We start from the raw sequence: 23,859 nt of genomic DNA, 5'->3' as shown, positions 1-23,859 counted from the left end.
CAGGTAATTTACGTGTAATTCATTTAACACCATACACTCACAGCCTTGGAATTTAAGTTAGATACTCTTTAATTTTTCCATGCCTTTACTTTTGCTCTTCCCCCTCATTATCCCCAGTTGCAGGGGAAAAAGGGGGGGGGGAGGAGGAGGAGGAGGAGGAGGAGGAGGAGGAGGAATGATGAAGATGTGAACTTACAGTGATTTATTTATTGGAAAATTATTATTTTCTTCCTTTATGATTGATAAAGATGTATTGTTCATGTTGAGGGCACTCAGATTCAATTCCTTTTGTGTGTTTTTAGCATGGTATTATTGATGGTTGTCAGTTTATATTTCCTTCAGCTCAGAACTACAATAACTGTGTTTGTAACCTCTGAATTTTCAAGTGGTATTATGTGGTAAATTCCTTGATAAGATTTTTGCACCATTTCATGTTGCTGTGAAATACATGTAGTCATTATTCAAATGAAAATACATTTCTTCTATCTGAGAGGTCTCACCTAACCAGTGGTATTGTTATTAGAGGCCTATGAATGGTATTATTATTATTATTATTATTATTATTATTATTGGGAGGGCGCGGACGACAGACAGCATGAATAATGTTGGAAAAACCATCCTGGATTTTGCCTGATTGGTTTAGGCATGCCATGGTATGGATAAATCAGTGACTGAAATTTAGATAGCCAGATTTCAGATACCTGGAGTTCTACTGAATATCTGAATTGATGATCATCCAAATTGCAAAATAATGATTCTGTCTGAGTGCGCTATTGTCCTTAGCTCTGTGAGGCTAGTATAGGCACAGTGTGAACATTATTGTGATGGCGAGTCACAGTCGCCAGGTGACTGGCCCAGCCCACCTGTTACTGTTCCTTTTGATTACTAGTTGGTCTGTGTGTTGTGGACCTGCTGACTGTACGCATTGTTTTGTTTGTGAGTGCATTCCATTGCTCACTGTAGCTTCCAAAATAAAACATGTTGTTATCAGTGGCAGATAAACTAAAAATTATAGAGCAGTCATAGAAAGGAGCTACAGGCAAATAGTTGGTTAAGATGTGTGGTGCTGAACGAGCAGTGATTTCAGACATTAACAGGAACAAACCTATGCTTTTAAACTTCATGTTAGTGCTTGAAAACAAAGATGGAAGTCCTTCAAGAAAAAGAATGAAGGCAGCAGCAAACAAAAAATTTAGAATATGTTGTATTAAAGTGATTTTTGCAGCAACGTTCTGTGGGAAACCCAATTTTAGGTCCAGTTCTTTGTGAGAAATCTAAGATTGTAGCTCAGGAGTTGTTGTTCATCCTTCAAAGCAAATAACAGCTGGTGTCCATGAATTAGATTAAAGTGGTGAGAAGTTGTCAACAGACTCCAAAGCTGCAGAAGATTTATTGAAAAATTTAAAGCTGTAGCAGACTCCTACAATCCTGAGTTTTTGTACAACACTGAGGAGACCGGTCTTGTTTGGAAAGCTCTGCTGAAACCACTTTAGCATTTAAAAGGGAGTGTAGTGCTCGAGAATATGAAGTTAATAAAGACCGTGCTATGGGGCTTACCTGTGTAAACTCTGCAGGAAGCCATAAAATACCCCTTCTGGTGCCGAAACGATGGAATGCCATTACAGAAGGCAACTTTTACGGAAACTTTTGGTAAAGAGTGAAGACAAAGGCAGTGTGTTGGGTGGCCACAAAAAGTAAATTTGAAAGATTGCGCTTACATGGTTGTGGAAGCTTGGAACTTGGTTAAGGCAGTCATATTAAAATATATGTTGAAGAAGTTGAAAGGCATACCAACTGAAGAAGAGAAGGAAAAAGAGAAGAAGGAAAGAGACGGTCAAGAAAAGGAAATGGAAGAGACTGGAGATGATGATGATGATGACATGTCACTTGAGGAATTAAGAAATTTGTAGATGTTCAGAAGTTAGTGCAGAAGATACAGCAGAATGGGTGGTGTGTGATTCGTCAGAACCTGGGTTTCAAATTCTAAATGATGGTGACGTTATTGAAAGTGTCAGAGCAGAAAGTGGCGAGCAAGATGATGGCCTAAATGTCAAAGTGGAAGCAGACACAGCAAATATTTGCCAGCCTTGAAACTGCATTGATTTGGATGGAGTATCAACCCAAGTATGACCAGATGTAACTTTTCACTGTGCACAACTTGGCGGCCCAAGAACGTATGAAGACAGTCAAACAGCTTGCTTTGACTGAGCTGTTCAGCAAGCAATGGCTGCAGCACCTATACTGTACAGTACCACTATATAACTTGTACGTAAAAGTGGTGCATTTTAATTAATTAAAACCTTTTTTCCTTTTAAAATATATTTTCTCCCATTTTCCCCTTATTTTTTCGAAAAACACCCAATTACTTGAATTTGATTATCTGAATGGGTCCAGTCCCAATTAATTCAGATAAGTGGTGTCTACTGTACCTCTTTTTAAATACCATTATACTGTATCTGGAAGCCTGACTCAGGAAGGTGCGAGCAGTTAACTTATGAAACTGGTACAACTCTCTACAATTTAGGGACTGAAGATACCTACGCCAAATAATATCATAAATATTGTGTTAATTATTATAGTTCTATTTGTTTTTAGTTGCTTAAATTTCAGTTCATGTGCTTTTTTACGCACATCATGTCTTCATCAGTGTATGACCCTAAATGTACTATTGAAAAAGTTTGTCTATTGTCAAAATACGTGAAGATGTTTTATTCATGTAGCATACATTTTGACAGCATCCATCATTAGCTATTGTGAAGGGTGCTGGCCTCGTAATGAGAGCAGTTATAGAAGAAGGTGATGCAGAGGTGTCAGCAAAGATGCAAGATCTTGCCTTGGCAGAGGGTGCTCTGCCACGGCACTTACTGACTGCTCTCTTCACCCAAGGCTCTGATGGCCGCCTTCTTACTCATCGACAATTGTCACGACATCTTGTTGGCCTGTGGGTTACTGGTCACCCCACGGCCATGGGGCTACTGAAAAGAATTATGGTAAGATTTACAAAACATGAATTTTATCGTAGTGAGGTGATAAATTAAGTTAGTGCATCAGCGAACATAATGTTCAGCAAGAATTTAAAGATACAGTTTTTTCTGAAAAGATTTTTCTTGATATATTTTATGCACAATGTTCTTAAAAAGAATTTTACAGCCTGCAGGGTTGTTGACCTACTTGGACTCTGAAGATAAGGTACCTGCAACAGCAATAGAACAGGAACACCTTAATACAAGAGATAACTTGAAAATTGCTCTGGACCATGCAAACAAGAACCGCCGAGGCCCTCACTGGATGGCCATAGAAAGACAGATACGTTTTGTGGAGAAGCAAGTTGAGGTCAGAAATGAATTATATTTATTAGTGGGGACATTTATTTTTTAGATTTATACATAATGGAAGGAAAAAAGCATGCACGCGCGCACACACACACACACACACACACACACACACACACACACACCTATCAATTATTCTCATATATTGTGTACGTTGATACTGTAGTTCATAATGTACTACATAATGGGAAAGACCAAGATTCATGTCTTCGTCCACATAAAAGTTTAACTCATCACAATTTTACCTGACCTTTTTTTTTTTAATTTTTTTTATTTTTTTTATGTAGCTAATTTGTTGCATCTTCCAATACTATATTCTGTATTATTCTGCATTTTTTGTAGACTTTTGTTCACATAATAGATTGAGTTAGTGTCATCCTGAGATCTGAGTGACCTGCCTCTCTTTTTCAGCTTCCCAAGTACAAACCTTTCTCCTCTCCTAGGAGGGCATTATTAACTCTGAAAGCTAGCATAATGCATGTATCTCTGTGTGTATCTGTTGACTGTACTGGCATTTCTCTTGAAGGAAGTTACTGAGCAGGATATTGAGAGAACATTCCTTTTAATTAAAAGTAATTGACTTACCTTAAATATGTGTAAACTTTTAGTGTGAAGTCCTGACAGTCACTTGTTATGAAAATGGCATGAGAGGCTTACTCCAGCATGACAGCCCTGCTGTTTACCTGAGAAGCAAGTATTGGAATATGGTTTTGGGTGACAAAACGGAAGTGTTGGGTTTGGTGAATACTTCAAAAAGCTGGTTTCTTTTGCACACGTGAGTGTATATCCGAACCACTGCGTAGCAGAATTTGGTGACCAAAGTAAAGTTAATAGATGTTAGTTTCTTTTTAAGTATGTCAAATGGAGGTCTTTGGTGAAATATAGTTTGTGAAAAAAGTAAAGGTAACAACTTATCATACAGTTGAGGCATTGAGTGATTAATTATTACATAAACAAAACTGAAAATTACTGTGATTTTGGAAGAATTTTTCACACACACACACACACACACACACACACACACACACACACACACACATGCGCACACACTTGCATAGCTGTATTGCTCCTGCTGAATACATTGTGCTGCCATGCAGCTTGACAGGGGATAACAGCTAGGAGGAAGTGGGTGCAGACACACATGATAGGAATTTGACACTATTGAGCTCATTGTAGCTGCAGGCTGAGAGAGTTGTGTGCAGTACCCAATGACATGGAAGAATGTATATGGAGGGAGATGCAGAACAGAAGAAGAGGGAGGACTACATAGCGGTAGTTGTGCTATATGAGAAGGAAGAATGGGGATGGGTGGAGGTGGTATGTGGCAGTGGTTAGCAGAGTATACGGGGAGGCCAAACAAGGAGAAATTGTCAGGATACTGAAAATGGCAAGCATTTGTAGACAGTTCAAATGAAAAACGAGAGCTAATAGGTAAGATCGTCATTTATTATCTGTGACGGAATACTTGGACCATGGCTAGGATGGCTAGGGATGGTGTACATGCTGCCAACTACTTCGAGGAGCCATCAAAGCTGAGCTGAGGTGGACCGCCAACTGTGCAGTAGCTTGGCAGGGCTGTGATTGTTAATTGGTGTGGTTAGATAGATGCTGAAAAACAGGATGAGGGCAGACATAGTAGCAGAGGATTTGACGGCTGTTTTTCATTTGCATGTTAAAAGTCTGAATGAGATGTTCCACATCACCATTTGAGGAAGGATTGAACAGAAGTGTAACCATGGAGCAAAGTTAACAGTGGGGGTTACAAAAATGTGTTTCCATTACACCTTTTTTTTTTTTTAAAAAAAAATGAGCTGGGAGTAACTTCCCTGAATTGGTGCCTCTGGTTTCTTGGGGTGACAAAACAATAGGTAGATTGCATACATGGACCATGGAACAGCAGGGCAGAGCGGCCGTGGTAGTGCAGCAGCACTCTTCACAGCAGTTTGAAATCGGGAACTACGACTGAGGTCAGTCGTCTGTAATGGTGACAGGGTGGGTATTGGTGTGTGCCTTGGGGTTATGTCTTGATATAGGGTATCCTTATTCATCAAGGCTATAAAATCTAAAACACAAACAGTAGTAAACACTTGTTTTGTAGTACTAAATATTGACAGCCTGGTGTTGTATACAACTGTGCAGGCTGTAGATGGGGGAGAACGTAGGAGGTAGAGAGAGATTTGTGTGCGCCCAGTACACAAACAGTTCTAACATTTGCAGTCTGGGCAATCACCAGTGCTGCACGGGTGGTGACTTGCTAGTATACAGTGAACAAATTAAAATGGGGTTAAATACAGAGTGAAAACAGAGAGAATAAATATTCCATTTTACTGGATTGAGAGTGATGATAGTCAAGATTCATTTATTTGCAACATTTAATCCTCAGTGTTGTTACAGTAACTGTGATAAGAGGTTCTGAGAGAATGTGTTGACAATATGGTATGTTTTCAGTTAGACATGAGTTAATTTGTGGCTTAGTTAGTAACTGAGACATTGACTGGAATCAGGGAATGCTTCATGAAACAAAATGACTAATGCCTCCTTTTTTTGTTTTAATTTGATGCTCTATGTACCTATTTTGATGATGCAGGATACTTCATTCCTGGAATGAAATGGAGGTAGAATTCCAGAATGAGAAATTGCAATAAGCAAATATGACTATAATCTGCAAAGTGAATTCAAGAGAGATCAATATTGCAAGAACTTTTGTTTCAAGCTCAAACATCAAATCCTATATTCACATACTACATGATATCACTATTTAATGTGGTAGAATAAAATATCGAGAAATTGCAAGGATTGTCGAAGTGATACTTAGGACAATGTGATCTACAGTACAATTCTATTTTATTGCAGTGGAAACAGGTATGAATGCCTTAACCACAACATATGCCTTAAGAAAACTTGTTTCGTACTCACATGTAATAAGCAATATGCTGTCCACACGCAATGAGAAAGTGTCTACCAACTTAACTGGGCTACATGATATCATTATTTGTGAATAATGATAGAGAGACTTGCTGTATGTTTGATATATTCCTGACAATAATCAAATTTTGGGAATGTGGAGAGAAGTCTTGGTCATTAACTACTGTTAATTGTTCAGTCAGTGAGGTGTTCTGAAATAAGAGCAGCTTAGACACCAACAGACCCAACTCAAAAAAAATTACGAATACTTATTATAAAATATAAAGCTTTGTGCAGCAGTAGAAAAATTCACAATCTTATGCAGTTATTCTAAAAGTCTAGCTTAACCCATTTAATAGCAAAGAGTTAGAAATTATATGACTACAGTTCGATAAGGCTCAGGTTGAACATTATGCTGGGAATTCATGTTAAGAATTTTTGTCTTACCATAACTGGCTGTGGGTAGCTGGATATGATCACAAGAGTGAGAACCCAGGAGAGAAACTTGTGAAGTGTGAGGCGAAAGAGCTGCCTGTGGAAGAGAACACGACACCAAGCAGTAGTTGAGCTAAACACAGCACATGAGACATAGACAAGGACAAGCCCAAAGCAACCTATGCAACAATAAGGTGACAAGCAGAAACCTTTGCGACAACAGTGTCAACAGATGCAGAGCAAAGAGAGAGACAATTCGAATCTTGACTGGAGAGAAAGACCAAGTGCCAAGTGAGGTTGTTATCAAATAGTCCACAGTACCGCAGAGATAGTAATCAACATTTTCAGACATGAATACAGCACTAACTTGGCCATCATATTTATACTGGTCATGAGGAACACTTTTGGTTGACACATTTACGTGACGAGATGGGTGGTGTGCTTGCTATGCCCTGTAACAGCCATCTAGGTCCATTTTCTCCGTTGGGCATTCTGATTCCATATCTCCCCCCCACAAAAGGAGCTTATGGGTGGAAATACCTTTGTTGGTGCTGTTGAGAGGGGGGGGGGGGGGGGGGGAGGGAGGGGAGATGTAGACAAAGACCTGATCACTTCAACTGCCGGTTGTGGGAAGGGAAGGTGTTCGGCAGCATCCATTGGGACATTGCAGGTGATGGGTATGCCAGAGGGTCCCACTGCTGTACATGAATGTGGAATGTGGAAGATTCACCAAAACAACATTGGAGAGTTGTCTGTGGCACCACATTTTCACCAGAAGGCATTGGAGGACACAACGCCTGTGCTCAAGGCCAGAGCTGGTTGTGGTGGCAGCACTTAAACTCCATATGTCTCCACCACTTTCGCTGGTTTCCATGCCTCAGGACTTCTGTAGGAATGAGCCTAGACAGCTGTGTTAGATGTGTCACACTAGAAGGGATGGGAATGGGGCTCCGAAGGGGCAGCATCAGAAGATGAAGTGGGGTCCATGGTTGCCATCAGTGGAGTAGCTCGACAGGGCTGTGAATGTTAATTATTGTGGTTTGATAGGTGCTGAAAAACAGGGTGAAAGTTGACACAGTGGCAGAGGATTCAACAGCTGTTTTCATTTGGTGGTTAAAAATCTGAATGAGATATTCCACGTCGCCATTTGAGGAAGGATGGAACAGTTGGAAATGTGTTTTATGCCGTTGACCTCTCAGAAATCTTTGAAGGTGGATGCCATGAGTTGTGGCCCATTATTGGAGAGCAATGAGCAAGGTAACCCTCCAGTGGCCAAAAACTGGGCCAAGGCAGTGAGAGGGGTGTCCGTCATGGTGGACACCACGTGTACAACATACGGTTGTTTACAGTAGGCATCCACAATGAGGAATCACATTGATCTCAAAAACGGGCCTGCAAAATTGTGATGGATGTGGTACCAGTGGAGGTGGGGGATTATGCCAGGGGATGGAAAAACTGTGGAGGTGTTGCCTGGTGCCAGGTGCATGCCATTCATTCACAGAACATTCTTTCAATGTTGCTGTTGATCCCTGGCCAGTACACAGTGACAAGCTAACACTTTCATGCAGAACATCTCCCCATGTCCCCAGTGCAGCAAGCTTAACACCTGCTGGGGTGACTATCCAGTGCACATCTGTCTCAGTGTTCAAAAGAATGACATCATTGACAACTGAGGGCCAGGGAAAACATAAAACATGTTTCCATGAGCTGAACTCGTTCACCAGCTGGTAGGTAGGGTGGACAGCCATGGGTTACATAGTGGAGGACCTGCCACAAGGTGAGGCCCCAGCACTTGATGGCAGTGACATGAGTGACCATAATGGGGAAACCATACAGTATATATTGCCACTTGGTATGATATGAGAGCAGAGAACCTACTGTTGGATGAATTTAGGGCGTGAGCCAGTGGGTAGGCTGACAATGCATAGGTATTAGAATGCTGGGCCACTCAGGAATACTCTGGAACAATGACCAGCACTGGAGGCGTTGGGCTGTCTGTTCTGGGAGGCTGAACCCTGGCCTGAAAAATGCCACTAACATTTTGTGACCTATAATTAGAGAGAACTGCAACCCAAAAATGTAGACATGATTTTTTTAACAGCAGACACTAATACCAATGCCTCCTTTTCTATCTGGGCAACTGTCAATGTCTTGGACACACATGTTGTAGGCTGCTTGGAGCCATCCCAATTCCTGTATGCCAACGCTGCCCCGATGCCATAAGCAGATATGTCAGACACAACAAACAACAGGCAACCAGGACAGAGTAGCTTAAGGCAAGAGGCAGATTTCAGAATGATTTTCAATTGAATAAAAGCCCTATCACAGCCAGTGTTCCAGTTGTAAGGCACAACCTTTGTATGCAACTGACTGAGGGGTTGTGCAATGTGAGCTGTGCAAACTTGGAATAATATTTGATTTTGCTGAAAATCACCAACAATTCAGGTAAGTTTGTCAGATGGGGGTAAGGAATCTATTTCAGTGACATTCTGGTCAGTAGGCCTGATTCTCTCTTTTGTGAGCAAGTGCCCCAAATACTCCATTTCCAGCTAAAAAAACCTGCACTTCTACAAATGACAACACAGGCCTGCGTCCCACAAGGTCATGAATAGGAGGCAGAGGTTTTGCAAATACTCCTGGGGGAAGGGTCTTGCAATAATGAGATCATCCAAGTAATTCACACAAGCCAGAATATGCTGCCTCAGCTTTTCCAGAAACCTTTGGAAAATATTGGGGGGCCAAGGCAATCCCCCTCTTCGCCACAGTGCTTGCAGGACCTCCAGTGATTCTGATAGTCTGCTCAGGAATGAGCAGAACAACACTGTGCACATGGAGTGAGTGGTCCCTGAGGAGCAGCTGTGGTTCGAACCCAATAGACACATTGGGTGACAGTGAATCACAACATTACTGCAACCTAATTTTATCCTACATGTGCAATGCAGGGATGGTGGTGCGTTAACCACTGCAAATTATGATCTCACCATGAGTCATTCGTTAGCAGCTTGCACAACTCTGAATGAGTGTGAGATGTGCAAGGTGTCAACAGTGATCGATTATCCAATGTCAATGCTGCTGTGTGGACCTTGGGATCAGGTGCAAGCTGAACCATGACACCACGAGCAAGCAGTCCACATACAAAAACAGAATTAATGACCCCCCCCCCCCCCCCCCAATGGTTCTTTTGAGAGTTCTTGCTTTGTGCCCATTGAGCCCCAAGCTATTGCAGCTCATTTTTCCTTCCTGGATTGCATTCCTTCCCCAGGCTCCTCCCTCGCAACCCTCGTTCATTACCCCCCCCCCCCCCCCCCCTTTCCCCTCTCTCGGTGTTCTTATTCATGTCCCTCACTCCCTCTTGGGACACATATCCTATGATCTTTCTCCACCTTTAATGGGGATTAGTTCTGTCCCATCTGGTATGTGGCTATCAAGTTTATGGACCAACTACCCCTTCCATGCTGCTCCTTTTGGACCTGATTCCCCATCATGGTATCTGTTTAGCCACTGGTGCCTTTAGCACTAGCTCTTTTGACTTTGACTTCATCTCTCCTCCTTGCCATGTTCCCCACATTCTCTCCCGACTACTCCCACTTGGTTAGTTCTTCGGCCTTGGATTTAGGTGGATCTTTTCCTGGGACCGAAGTCTCCAATGCTGCAATGGTGTTCCTTTGTGTGTTCTGAACAATTGTGCAGGAGTTTCAGGATCCCATTGTTTTTTACACTGATGGCTCTAAATCCATTGATCATATGGGATATGCCTTCATGTCTTCTGTTGGCATGGAACACCATTTCTTGCCTGCCATGTGTGGGGTGTTAACTGTAAAATTGATGGCTATCTATTGCACCCTCTGTTTTATTAAACAGTCATCTTTCACCCAAGTTTTTATGTGTGCAGACTCAATGAGTGGCCCTCATGCTATCGCTAGATGTATTTCCCATCACCCCATGGTCTCTGCCATTCACTTGCTGCTCCTGGTGATTCTGCTTGTTTGGTTCATTTCCTTTGAGTTTCTGGCCATGTAGGTATTCCAGGTAATGAGCTTGCTGATTATCTGGTGGGGAGGCCGACCATGTGTTCCCCATTACCTGTGACCCCTCTAGGGGCAGATTTGCAGCTTTACATCAGTCACTTTTTGCTCAATCGTGGGCTGACTCCTGGGACGCTGTGCCTCTGTCTAATAAAGTTCACACCATCAAGGAGACACCCAGCATGTGGACAGTCTTCCCTCTGTCTCTCCCAGCATTAATCTACCATCCTCTGCTATCTCAGTATTGGCCACACTAGGATGACCCTTGGTATTTTGCTCTGCAGTGAGCACCTCCCAGCCCACGGTCTCCCCCACCCCCCCCTTTCCTCCCCCCAATGCTGTAGTTGTGGCAACTCCCCCAATGCTGTAGTTGTGGCAACTCCCCCACCCCACCCCACCCCCTGTTGTAGTTGTGGGGCTCCAATCATGGTGATCCAAATTCTGCTGAACAGCCCCTGCCATTTGGCCCACTGCACTAAATATGCCCTCCCACCTTCCTTGTCCACCTTCTGTGTCTCAGGTGTTAGTTGATGAACCTCACATGGTTACATCTGTTCTTGGTTTTCTTTGTGAAAGTGGCTTGTACTCTCTCGTATAAGTCCTTGAATTTCCCTCTGAAATTAGAGTTCCTCAGTTAGTGCGGGCATTGGTTAAGGAGGCCTTGACCTCTCCTCCACATCGGCCAAGTTTTCTCTGCCCTTTCCCTACATTTTGTCTGGTCTTGTACTGTTTTCTTTCTCCTTTTCTTGTGTCTTCTTCCCTTGGTGTTGTCCCCACTGTATTGTGATAATGGTGTAGTGTGGATGTCGGGATGGGTCGGTGGAGGTTCTGATGCCACAGTGCACATAGCATTTCTGGGGCACCACTGCTCTCCCTGTTTCCACCCACTCCCTCGTATTTTTTCCCCTGGATGTCCCTTTTCCCTCTTTGTTTGCACATTGTCACTTCCCCTTGACAGGACTGTGCTGTCTGTGTTGCTCCTCCCCACTTGATTTTGGCCATCCTTGGTCATGGACTGATGAGCTCACTGTTTGGCTCTCTCCCTGAAATTAAATAACAACCAACCAAAATTAATGACTGCTGCAATTAATCATCCATGACTTGAAATGCTGGGAAATGTTGCTTCAGACATTGCAAATCTGTGTTCCAGTTCTACATAGTGCTATTCAAAGGTGGAAATGATGGAGGGTGAACAGCGGTGTTGACTGCGTGGAGGGCCGAGTTCTGGAGCAAATGGCGTCATTCATTGGAGTTGGTCCACTAAAGCTGAATCAGGTGTTGTAACAAATCTATCCGAAGCTGTTGCTGTCACTCCAGCAGGCAAATCGATTTAGCATTCATGCTACCGAACGACTTCCATTTTCCATGTCGCGATTCTACATCTGTGAGCATTCAGATATTAGCTCATGCATCAGAACCCAGGGAAGAAATGGATGAAACCTACAGAAGAAAACATGACACCAACTGATAGTCAACCAAAACACAGCTGGTTGTGGATGAGACATGGACTAGAACAAGCTTAAAGCTACCTATGCAACAATGAGGTACAAAATGAAAACCTTCATCACAACAATGTCAACAGATAAAGCGCAAAGAGAAAGACAATCTGATCGTAACCAGAGAGAAACGCAAATTGTCATGTGAGGTTGTTATTAAGCAGTCCATAGTACAGCGATGAAGTAACCAACAATATTGCACACTATTACAGAACTGACTGAGCATTCACTGGGCAGCAGTATTTACACTGGCCATGAGGAATGCTATTGGCCTGCATATTCACATAGTGACATAGATGGCACACTTGCTATGCGAGTGCAATGGTGCAATGATTCTATGTCCTCTGACGACCACCTAAGTCCTTTTCCTCCAGTGGGCATTCAACTTCTGCAAAGCCCTGATACCAGAGTGGAAGTCTTTGAGCATAATTCATGATTTTTGACAGTGAAGCTAAACTAACTTCTTCATACTTGTATTTCTTTATACACTTTCAGTGTTTTCAGTGTGGAATTTTTGGTGAGAGAAATGGAAATCGATGCATGAATATTAAGATCTTTAGGACAGACTCCATTTCCAATTAATAACGTATATGTAAATAAAATACTAATTAAAAGGCTATGGGAATAAACTACTTGTAAGGTATCTTCCCCTTGTACTTGGAGAATTGCTTGAACTCCATCATATTCAGTAATCCGGTATACATAATTTTCACTAGAGGCTGTAAGATCTGTATCCCTGTCTTACATGCGCACAGTTTCGTAGTCATGTATTGGCCATTGAGTATAATGAAAGACAAGAAAACTTTTTTGTATGTTTTTGAAAATCGTTTACAAAGTTTGCTGAGAAAACTGTAGGGGAGTATACAGCAGTGGCCAACTGAACTTTACACAAAGCAGATATCATTTGCTCTCTATGTGACCTTAAGTACTGTTAACAGTTTATGCAGTAATGAACAAATACATAATTGAATCTTACATCTATATAGAATAGTTGTAGTTACTAGCTCCATTTACGGGCCTTCGCCATTTTTGATAATTGCCAGCTGATTGTGGCTCAGTGACAACTCCTCTAGGTGAATTATAAGTTTGTTTACACTATCCTTGCTTGTACAGGATTCCTACAATTGCTTCTAATAACAACATGGATATAAGGGTAGAGAGACAGAGACAGGAAGTGTTGCTGAGGCCAGTCATCAGCATTAGACAGTGCACTGTTGAGCCTGGTTTGTCCATTCTCATAACCTATTATTTGATCTGTTGATTGCAACAGAGGGGTATCAGTAATATTGGGTAGTACTGACCTGTTGCCATGCTGATGGATCTCAGATGATAAATCTGGCATGTATAGAAAAGTGTGTTTAAGCTTATGTTATAGGGCAAAGAGACTTTTTTACTGCCTGGTTCTTAACGACATCTGGTCACCCTGTCAGTAAGATGGTATTACTGCACCTTTGTTTGCTCTCTCTACTTGCTTAGCATTGAATTTAAAACTATGTTGCTGTAACTTCTGCCATGCCATTTCAGGTCTTTGGACCAGGCTTTCAAACTTGTTTGAATTTGTACAGGGTGGCAATTTATGTAGCTTAAATGGAGAAATCATTGGTATCCATATACCATCTCATAGGGGGTGTGCCTCATTGATCCATGAATAAAACTGTTGTAGAGGGACAAAATCTGTAGTAAATATCAATCCCAATGATTGTGGTTTTGTTCACGTTTGTAGGATAACATTTTTGTAATCGTCTTTTGAATGTGTTCCACTCTGTCATTGGCTTTAGGATGAAAGAGTTTTTTCTCAACTTCTTAATTCTTGAAAGCTTTTATACTTGGACAAAACAAGCGGACATAATGTTCATCCATTGATCTGTGAGAATGGCATCTTGGCTTCCAAAGGGCAAGACAAAATGTGTGACAATTGTTTGGGTACCATATCTGCCATTATATCTGCAGTTGGCATCAAGATGAGATAATGTGAAGGTATGTATTTGTTTTCACGCTGCATCCGTGAAGAAGGTCCCAAAATATCTAAAACTACAATCTCAAAAGGCCTGGAGGCACCAGGTAAGGTTCATAGTGGGATTCGGGAGTTTGTTGTTTGTGACCTCTGTGCAAAAGGAATGAAAGCACGTACATCATTCTCTGTGTTGCGCTGGTGGTCCTTCCACCAGTAACACATCGCAGCTTGTGCATTAGTTGCACATTTTCAATGTGCCATGCTTGGATACTATCGCGGCATTGTGCAGTAGTAGGACACTGTAATGCTGTTGGTATCACTAATCATTTCCTTTTGGGTGTTTCACAGTAAAAGGTACCATCTTCAGATATGAAATCCAGAGGAGCAGCATATTGCTGGTATTCTGCATCCCCCCCTGTGGGTTCGGGGGTAAGAATAGGCCCACGGTATTCCTGCCTGTCGTAAGAGGCGACTAAAAGGAGTCTCAAACATTTTGGCCTTGTGAGATGGTCCCCTAACAGGTTTGACCTCCATCCTTATAAATTTTCCGAAGAGCGAGCCAATTGGGGAAGGGCGCCTTACAAGGAGCGGTGTGTCCATCATGCATTACCATCTCTAGCCAGGTTTGTCGTCATCGCTTAGCAGTCCTGCTCACCTACCATCTCTTGGGCGTGGATTTGTTCTTGGGTGCAGTTTATTGCAGTCTGCTATGCTGTGTCGCTTTATGCGCCAATGACGATATTGGACTACATCACCTGAAATCCAGCACGGTAGCCAGTCCGTTGTGGTGGGGCCGCCATGTACCCTGTTGGTTGTAGCCCCCTGACTACACAGGGATCGCTCTGCTGATGCCAGCGCCGTTAACTCCCCACGTATGCCAAGGAGTAGATGCCTATCTCCTTGGGGCATTGGGACTCCCGGCAATGGCCATCCTGCCAGGTGGTCGTTGCTGAGGCTGGGTGGCGCCCGTGGGGAGGGCCCTTGGTCGGAGTAGGAGGCATCAGGGCGGATGACCCGCAATGAAGCGTGGTACATCATCTCTTGCTGGCGGCCAGCCGCCAGCAGTCTCTAAGCGTTCCAGGGCTCAATACAACGCAACTACATATGACCCCAAATCGTTCCCCTCCCTGGCTACACCATGGGAGGAACGAAAGACTAAGGATGCCAGCGAACCATACTCGCCCCGCTACCTGGTGCGTGCGAGAGCTGATGGTGAATCCTTTACATCCATGAAGCCTCAGTTCTTCGTCGAGCACTTAGAGGACAAGTTCGGGGAGGTGGAGGGCTTGTCCAAAATGCACTCGGGCTCAGTTTTGATCAAATCGGCGTCCTCCGCCCAGTCCCGCCGCTTACTCAATTGTAACAAGCTGGGGGATGTTCCGGTTACAATCACGCCCCATAAGAGTCTTAATATGGTCCAGGGCATAATATTCCATCGGGACCTTCTATTGCAGTCCGATGACGAGCTTCGCGCCAATTTAGAGCAGCGAGGTGTTCACTTCGTCCGGCGCGTACATCGTGGTCCAAGGGATAAGCCGGTTGCCACCGGTGCCTTCATCTTGGCCTCCGAGGGTGATACTTTACCTGAGAAGGTCAAGGTGATGGTCTATCGTTGTGACGTCAAGCCATATGTCCCTCCCCCGATGCGGTGCTTTAAGTGCTGGAAGTTCGGGCATATGTCTTCCCGCTGTACTTCCAGCCTCACATGTCGAGATTGTGGACGCCCATCACATCCCAATACTCCATGTGCTCCGCCTCCCATCTGTGTAAACTGCGGAGAGCACCACTCGCCTTGCTCGCCGGACTGCAGGATCTTCCTGAAAGAGCGCAAAATCATGGAGTATAAAACCCTGGACCGCCTGACATACACTGAGGCCAGGCGGAAGTTCGAACGCCTCCATCCTGTTCGAATGACTGCCTCTTACGCCGCGGCTACTACTGTTATGGCCCCATTAGCTCTCCCTCAGACTGCCACCTCTCAGAGCCGGAATGCTACACCTGCCCCCTTGATGGTGGGGGGCACTTCACTCCCTGCTGCTCCTGCACTACCTGCCTCAGGAGCAGCAACCCCCCAACCATCGGGGACATCAGTCCCCACTTCTAAGCTGGGGAAGCCTCAAACTTCCCCGGCTCGAATAGCACGGAAAGGGTCCCTTGGGTCCCTTCCTTCCCAGGTTTCCGCCTCTGGGAAGGGTGACGTCAGCCAATGGAAGAAAAGCAGACCAGCAGCTGGTTGCAGGGCTTCCCACTCCTCCTCCGTCCCGGAGACTGACTCGCTGGAGCCCTCCCAGCCAATGAAACCCAAGGACCAGAGAGACAAGACGAAGAAGAAGACCTCTAAGGCCAAGGACCACGCGGTGGCATTCACCCCACTGCTCCCTACAGGCTCTGCGTCCGGGGATAAGGTGGAGATCCGGGCGTCCGCTGAGGACCTGGATCTCGCCGGACCCTCAGACACCATGGAAGCAGATTGTACTGGTCCTCCATCGGTGGCAGCAGGTGACCCAGTGGCGTGATCTGCCTCCTCGGCCTCTTCACGCCTTTTTCGGACTTGGACAAAGCGATACTCCAGTGGAACTGCAGCGCTTTTTTCCGCCACCTTGCTGAGCTTCGCCAACTCATCAGCAGTCACCCTTTCCTCTGCATTGCCCTACAGGAAACTTGGTTTCCGGCAATGCGGACCCCTGCCCTACGTGGGTATCGGGGTTATTACAAGAACTGGGCAGCTTATGAGAGGGTATCTGGTGGAGTCTGCGTCTACATCCTTAACTCTGTCTACAGCGAATGTGTACCTCTTCACACACCTTTAGAGGCTGTCGCTGTAAGGATGTGGATGCCTCAGCCTATTACTGTCTGCAGTTTGTATCTTCCGCCAGATGGTGATGTCTCGCGTCATGTGTTGGCTGCATTGATAGCACAACTGCCTCCTCCTTTTGTGTTACTGGGCGACCTTAACGCCCATAACCCCCTGTGGGGTAGCGCCGCGATTACTGGCTGGGGTAGAGATGTCGAGACTCTTCTCTCGCAGCTTGACCTCTGCCTCTTAAACACTGGAGAGCCGACACATTTCAGCGTAGTCCATGGCATATTTTCGGCCATCGACCTTTCTATCTGCAGCCCCGGACTTTCACCATCCATCCACTGGAGTGTCCATGACGACTTATGTGGTAGTGACCATTTCCCCATCTTTCTGTCACTACCACAGCGTCACTCTTCTGAACGCCCCTCCAGATGGGCTCTGAATAAGGCTGATTGGGGCTTGTTCTCCTCTCTCGTCACTATCGCACCTCCTTCCCATGACACCATTGATTCGGTGGTTCAGTCGGTCACCACCGACATCGTTTCTGCGGCGGCATCTGCGATTCCCTGTTTATCCGGGTCCCCTCGGCGGAGGACTGTGCCTTGGTGGGCGCCCGAGATCGCAGAGGCGATTAGAGATCGCCGGCGGGCTCTTCAACGCCATAAGTGGTACCCGTCCTTGGAGAACCTCATCGTTTTTAAACAGCTCCGTGCCCGTGCCCGTGCCCGACGCCTTATTCGCCAACGGAAGCAGGAGTGCTGGGAACGGTATGTTTCCACCATTGGCGTCCGTACCTCTGTATCGCAGGTTTGGGCTAAGATTAGGCGACTCCATGGCTATCGGCCGCCTGTCTATGTCCCTGGGCTTTCGCTGAATGGAGTGGTGTGTCCTGACTCCGACACAATTGCGGACCGGTTAGCAGCGCATTTTGCTCAGTGTTCCGCATCTACGAATTACCCACTGGCCTTCCGCTCCCGGAAAGAGCGGTTGGAAAGTTGGAGGCTTTCCTTTCACACGCGCCGCGCGGAGTCGTACAATGCTCCTTTCAGCGACTGGGAATTCCAGAGTGCGCTATCTGCTTGCCCTGATATGGCTCCTGGGCCAGACCGCATCCACAGCCAGATGCTGAAACACCTCTCTGTGAACTGCCAGCGACGCCTCCTAGATGTTTTCAACCGCATCTGGGTTGAGGGTGTGTTCCCGTCTCAATGGCGAGGAGGCATCGTCCTCCCCGTGTTGAAACCTGGCAAGAACCCGCTGGAGGTGGACAGCTACCGCCCCATAAGCCTCACCAACGTTCTTTGCAAGTTGCTAGAACGTATGGTGAGCCGGAGGTTGAGTTGGCTCCTCGAGTCTCGAGGCCTTCTGGCTCCGTCTCAGGGTCGGTTCCGTAAAGGCCGCTCTGCCGTCGATAATCTGGTCTCCCTAGAGTCTGCCGTCCGTACAGCCTTTGCACGCCGCCAACATCTGGTTGCCGTCTTCTTCGACATGCGGAAGGCGTACGATACGACTTGGCGATATCACATCCTGGCCACACTTCATGGGTGGGGTCTTAGGGGCCTGCTCCTGATTTTTATTCAGAATTTTCTGTCGTCTCGTTCCTTCCGCGTGCAAGTTGCTGCGTCCCATAGTTCCTCCCGGGTCCAGGAGAACGGGGTCCCACAGGGGTCTGTCCTCAGTGTCTCCCTGTTTTTAATTGCGATCAATGGGCTCGCTGAGGTGGTGCGATCGTCCGTCGCAGCTTTGTTGTATGCAGACGACTTCTGCCTCTACTACAGCTCCGCTGGCATTGCAGTTGCTGAGCGCCAGCTGCAGGGCGCTATCCGCAAGGCGCAGTCATGGGCTGTAGCGCACGGCTTCCAGTTTTCGGCCGCTAAGACCTGCGTTATGCATTTCTGCCGGCGTCGCACGGTTCACCCTGAGCCACGCCTTTACCTTGACGGTGAACCTCTTGCTGTGGTAGAGATGCATCGGTTCTTGGGACTTGTATTTGATGCCCGGTTGACTTGGCTGCCTCATATTAGGCAGCTTAAACAAACATGCTGGCGGCATTTAAACGCTCTCCGTTGCCTTAGCCACGCTGGATGGGGTGCCGATCGGTCCACCCTTCTCCGGCTGTATCAAGCGCTGATCCAGTCCCGCCTTGATTATGGGTGTGTGGCTTATGGTTCGGCATCGCCATCAGCATTGCAATTGCTGGATCCCATCCATCACTGCAGGATCCGACTCGCCACAGGAGCATTTCGGACAAGCCCTGTTGACAGCTTACTTGTGGAGGCTCGTGTTCCTCCATTGCGGATCCGGCGCGACCGACTTCTGGCCGCTTATGCTGCCCACGTTTGTAGCTTGCCAGGGCATCCCAACTACCGTCTCCTGTTCCCGCACTCGATCGTCCATCTTCCAGACAGGCGGCCCCGGTCAGGGTGTACGATCGCGGATCGCATCCGGGCTCTACTGTGTGGGATTGAGTTTTTTCCTCTCCCGCCTGTTTTCCGGGCCAATCTCCGTCTGCCCCCTTGGTGTGTGCGCCGACCATGCATTCGGCTGGATTTGGCACAGGGTCCGAAAGACTCGGTCCCTCCTCCGGCCCTCCGCCGCCGCTTTGTTTCTCTCCTTGCCGAGTTTCCCGGATCTGCCGTGGCCTATACCGACGGTTCGATGGTCTCTGGTCACACTGGTTATGCTCTTACTCTAGAGGATCATTGTGAGCAACGGTCGCTGGCACCCGGGAACAGTGTATACACTGCCGAGTTGGTTGCCATCTATCGCGCCCTAGAGTATATCCGCTCCCGCTCAGGTGAGTCCTTTGTCATCTGTAGTGACTCCCTGAGTGGTTTACGAGCTCTTGACCAGTGCTTTCCTCATTCCCGTCTGGTGATTGCCATCCACGAGTCGCTCCATGCTCTTGCCCGTTGCGGCCGCTTCGTGGTCTTTGTTTGGACCCCAGGTCATGTCGGCATCCCGGGCAATGAGCGGGTTGACACGCTGGCTAAACAGGCAGTGAGTTCACCGGCTCTGGAACTCGGCCTTATGGAGTGTGATCTCCTGCCGCTTTTGCGCCAGAAAGTGCTTGGTGCCTGGGGTGACGAGTGGCGCACCCTGCCCACGCCCAACAAACTTCGGGCGGTGAAGGAGACGACCCGTGTGTGGCGCTCCTCCATGCGGGCCTCTCGGAAGGACTCTGTCGTCCTCTGCCGGCTGCGCGTTGGCCACACGTGGCTGACGCACGGCCATTTGTTGCGTCGGGAGGACCCACCGCTATGTCGCTGCGGGGCAGCTCTGACGGTGGTCCACATTTTGGTGGACTGCCCGCTTTTAACAGGACTCAGGCAGACGTTTGCGCTGCCTGATACCCTCCCTGCCCTTTTATGTGATGACGTTGCTATGGCGGACCTCGTGTTGAGTTTTATTCGGACAGGGGGTTTTTATCGTATGATTTGAGTGTTTGTCCTTTTATTTCCTGTATTGACTTGGGCCTTTGGCCTGTGGTTTTAAACTGTGGGTTTTAATGTCATTTGGTGGTTGGCTTTTCCTTATTTTCGTGGTCGGCCGACCATCTTCACACTCGGTGTGATTTTAGTTCCGTTTGTCTGGTCTTTGTCTGTCTTTCTTGTATTGTGTCGTCCCTTGTCTCAGTTCTCCGTTTTTAACGACTGACATTTTTTATTTCGTGTGATTTTATCGTGGAACAAGGGACCAATGACCTTAGCAGTCTGGTCCCTTCAATCCCACACCCAACCGTATTCTGCATCCTGTTCTTGTGCCTCTTGTGGCTTGGCAATAGGCACCTCATCTCCTAGCAGTACCCCTATCTACCCAGAGCTTCGGTGCTTTCGTGGAACTTCTCCATTTTGTCACACGTCATAATCATATTCAATTAGTTTCAAAACCCAGTGCTTCAGTAACTTCTTTGATCCTTTAAGTTCTGTAACTACAGTATGTATGCAGGATTGGCAACAGTGGCAGGCCATCTACATATACAGGTAGCATTGAAAGTAGTTCACCCTAAATACCGAAGCTAACAACTATTTCTCCGTTGTGCTGTAATTGGTCTCTTCTTTATTGAATTGGCAAGAGATGTCACCATTTAATTTCTGTGTTTTGTCTTGCTCCTGGCTTAAAACACAACTCTTAGAACAATCACTAGCACAAGAAGGCAGAATGAATGGCTTCTCAAAGACTGGCTGTATTCACAAAGGGGATTTTATTAAGGCATCCTTAATCTGTTATATTGCTTTCTCGCTTTGTGTGAACCAATTAAAAGGTGGTACTTTTCCAATCTTTTTGTCAAATGTTTAGTAACTGTAACACAATATTTGACAAATCTGTCATAGTAATTGGCCAACCTGAGGAATGGCTGTAATTCTTTCACATTTGTAGGTGCAGGGAAACTTCTTCTGTAAGGCACAGATTTGGTTCCACCCCAGCAGGACTTATGATGGGGCCCAGAAACTGAACCTGAGACTCTACAAAGAACATTTCTGCAACTCCTAACTTAAGTTTGCACCTTGCAAGCATGGCATTCAGCATGTCCCTCTACTGTCCATAAGAGAAAAAAGTCACCAAGGAACACTAAGCACATGGTTGGTTTCAACCATTGCAATAACAGATCTACAAGCCATTGGAATGTAGCAGGCACACTTCTCAAACTCAACTTGTGTAGCCCTAAAGGCACAAAAAATTCAGTTTTAGGCCTTGTTGAGATGCAATAAGAATCTGATGAAAGCTGAGAGTTCATATCCAGTATAGTTAAGTACTTGTGATTTCCTAATCTATCAAATGTCTCATCTGTATGAAGCATAAGATACATACCAGAAGTGGTTATCCTGATCACTGCTGTCATGTTTACACAAAGATGATTGGTCTTCTCACCACTGATGGAATTCTTGAGTGCTATTGCTATAGGTGATGCCCAGGGCCTGGAGGATGGTGGAATGATTGTTGTTGTGGTCTTCAGTCCTGAGACTGGTTTGATGCAGCTCTCCATTTACAGTACATCATCTAATTCTTGCAGAATACTATCTTCTTCAACTGATTTCAAATGATAAGGGATATAGTAAAGCTTTTCATTATCAGTCTAGCATTCTTCCTTGGAATTTCATGATATGTTAAATCAGTGGCTGGCATGTACTACCTGTATTCAAATAGAAATGCAAATTCTTTTTGTACTCGGTGAAAGAGGTTCCCTTTGATTCTGACAAATGTTTAAACTTTTCCTGCAATCGATTTCTAAGGGTTGGCATGATTCTGTACGTTTCTTTCATTGGCATTGACTTTTGCTTCCTATTTTCTGTGTCTGCATTCCTAATGTCAGAGGTTGTCTTTCCTCATGTCAGGTTATTGATCATGAGTTCTCTCTTGTATACTGGCTAGTATTGTTCCATGTGGAATCACAACCCTTTGTAACCCCAAATTTTCTAAAGAAACTGGAACCCATGTTCTTTCATTCATGGTGTCAACTGTATTCCTTGTATTTCGGAGAAGCTGGTGTTTGTGGGAAGGATCCAGATGACAGTGGTTGTGATGAAGTCTGTGATGTTTAACATGAAACGCTAATTATTACGTGTTGACACTGGGTGGTCAATTCAGCTCTTGGCTACAATATGGCATCAGCCATTCATTCGATTTGATGGCTGTTTAGTGGTCTTACCCACATAAAATGTTGTGCAGAAGTTACAATGGAGCTGGTGTGTGGTATGACTGATTTCATGGGTGGCCCTGACTGACTGGAAAGAGGATGTACCTGTAATGGTACTGGAGTAGGAACCCGAATCAGACCTGTCCAATGCACATTCTTAGCAGTAGGATGTGCAAGGTGGGTACATTGGACTGGTCTCATCTGGGTTTTATAACCCATGTGGGAAGGGGTTAGGAATAAATGTGGTGTAAGGATGGCCTCAGATACTTTGCAGATTGGGAGGTGGGGGGGGGGGGGGTGGGTTGCTTGTTCCCGCAGATGTACCACCCATGATGAGCAGACCGTATGAGAAATACTTTTTAGTGTGGAAGGGATGATAGCTGTCAACATGGAGGTACTTTGTATGAGCAGTGGGCTTATATTTGGATAGCTGGCACACTGAAAAGTCCTTCCCTTATAGTTTGGACACAGATAAAGAGCATATCTGCAGTGACAAGCAAGGCCTCTGAAGACAGGTATCCCCACCCCCATCCCACCTCCTCCCACATGGAGCCTGTTCTGCAAACCAATTTCCTGTGTCATTTCTACATGTGTTCCTAACCCTTCAGTCATCACCATGAAGCAGCTGCAGAGTAGGAGAATACCCCACAGCCACCTCCCCCATCCTGATCTCCTTATCCTGTGTACAGCGTTCTGGATCAGGTTAAACATAACCTTCAACAGGGTTACAAGGTTTCAGCTACTTAGCATTATGCCTGGAATATCCTAACCCCAATCCCCCCTCCTCCTTATGTTAGCCATGGAAGAGGATTCATTCAGAAGACGGTAACATCTCAATATTGTCAAAGTTCCTAGTGACATATCAGTGCCTCAGTTATATGGCGAGTTTCTTCTCAAACTAAATGTGTACGTAAAGTTTAGAGAAATGTCTATGATTAACTTCGTATAAAGGGTTATGGGACCCCCTGAAAGATATGAGGTAAAACTCATTTTTTATATTCAACCTGTTTGGAGATGAGATATTTAGAATTTCGTTTTGTTAATGACTAAGAAAGATCTAATTGCAAGGAAATCTTCCATTAATTACGTCATGTCTCCATCTGGCCTTCAGGTCACATGATACATGCTGTACTTGCCCCTCTTTGTTGTTCATACGCTCAGAACCTAAGGAGTTACTGCTGCTATATTTTATTGCTCTTGTTGCTACTGTGACTGTAATATATTTCTGTGAGTCTCCTCATTAATACAGAATTTTTATCATAAATTACAATGTCC

The 23,859-nt window shown here is 45.5% G+C and overlaps 1 protein-coding gene across 1 annotated transcript in view; it reads left to right on the top strand.

Moving 5' to 3' along the window:
- Positions 1-23,859, top strand: part of LOC126273173 (dnaJ homolog subfamily C member 13) — a 337,754-nt gene that overhangs the window by 106,068 nt on the left and 207,827 nt on the right. Inside the window, exons 11-12 of the mRNA XM_049976652.1 lie at positions 2,736-2,990; positions 3,151-3,333. Coding sequence (XP_049832609.1) covers positions 2,736-2,990; positions 3,151-3,333 — 438 coding nt within the window. The remainder of the gene's footprint in view (positions 1-2,735; positions 2,991-3,150; positions 3,334-23,859) is intronic.

Source organism: Schistocerca gregaria, chromosome 5, assembly GCF_023897955.1.
Source record: "Schistocerca gregaria isolate iqSchGreg1 chromosome 5, iqSchGreg1.2, whole genome shotgun sequence".
Classification (NCBI taxonomy): Eukaryota; Metazoa; Arthropoda; class Insecta; order Orthoptera; family Acrididae; genus Schistocerca; species Schistocerca gregaria.
Note: the sequence above shows the minus strand (reverse complement) of the source record. Positions and strands in the feature narration are given on the sequence as shown.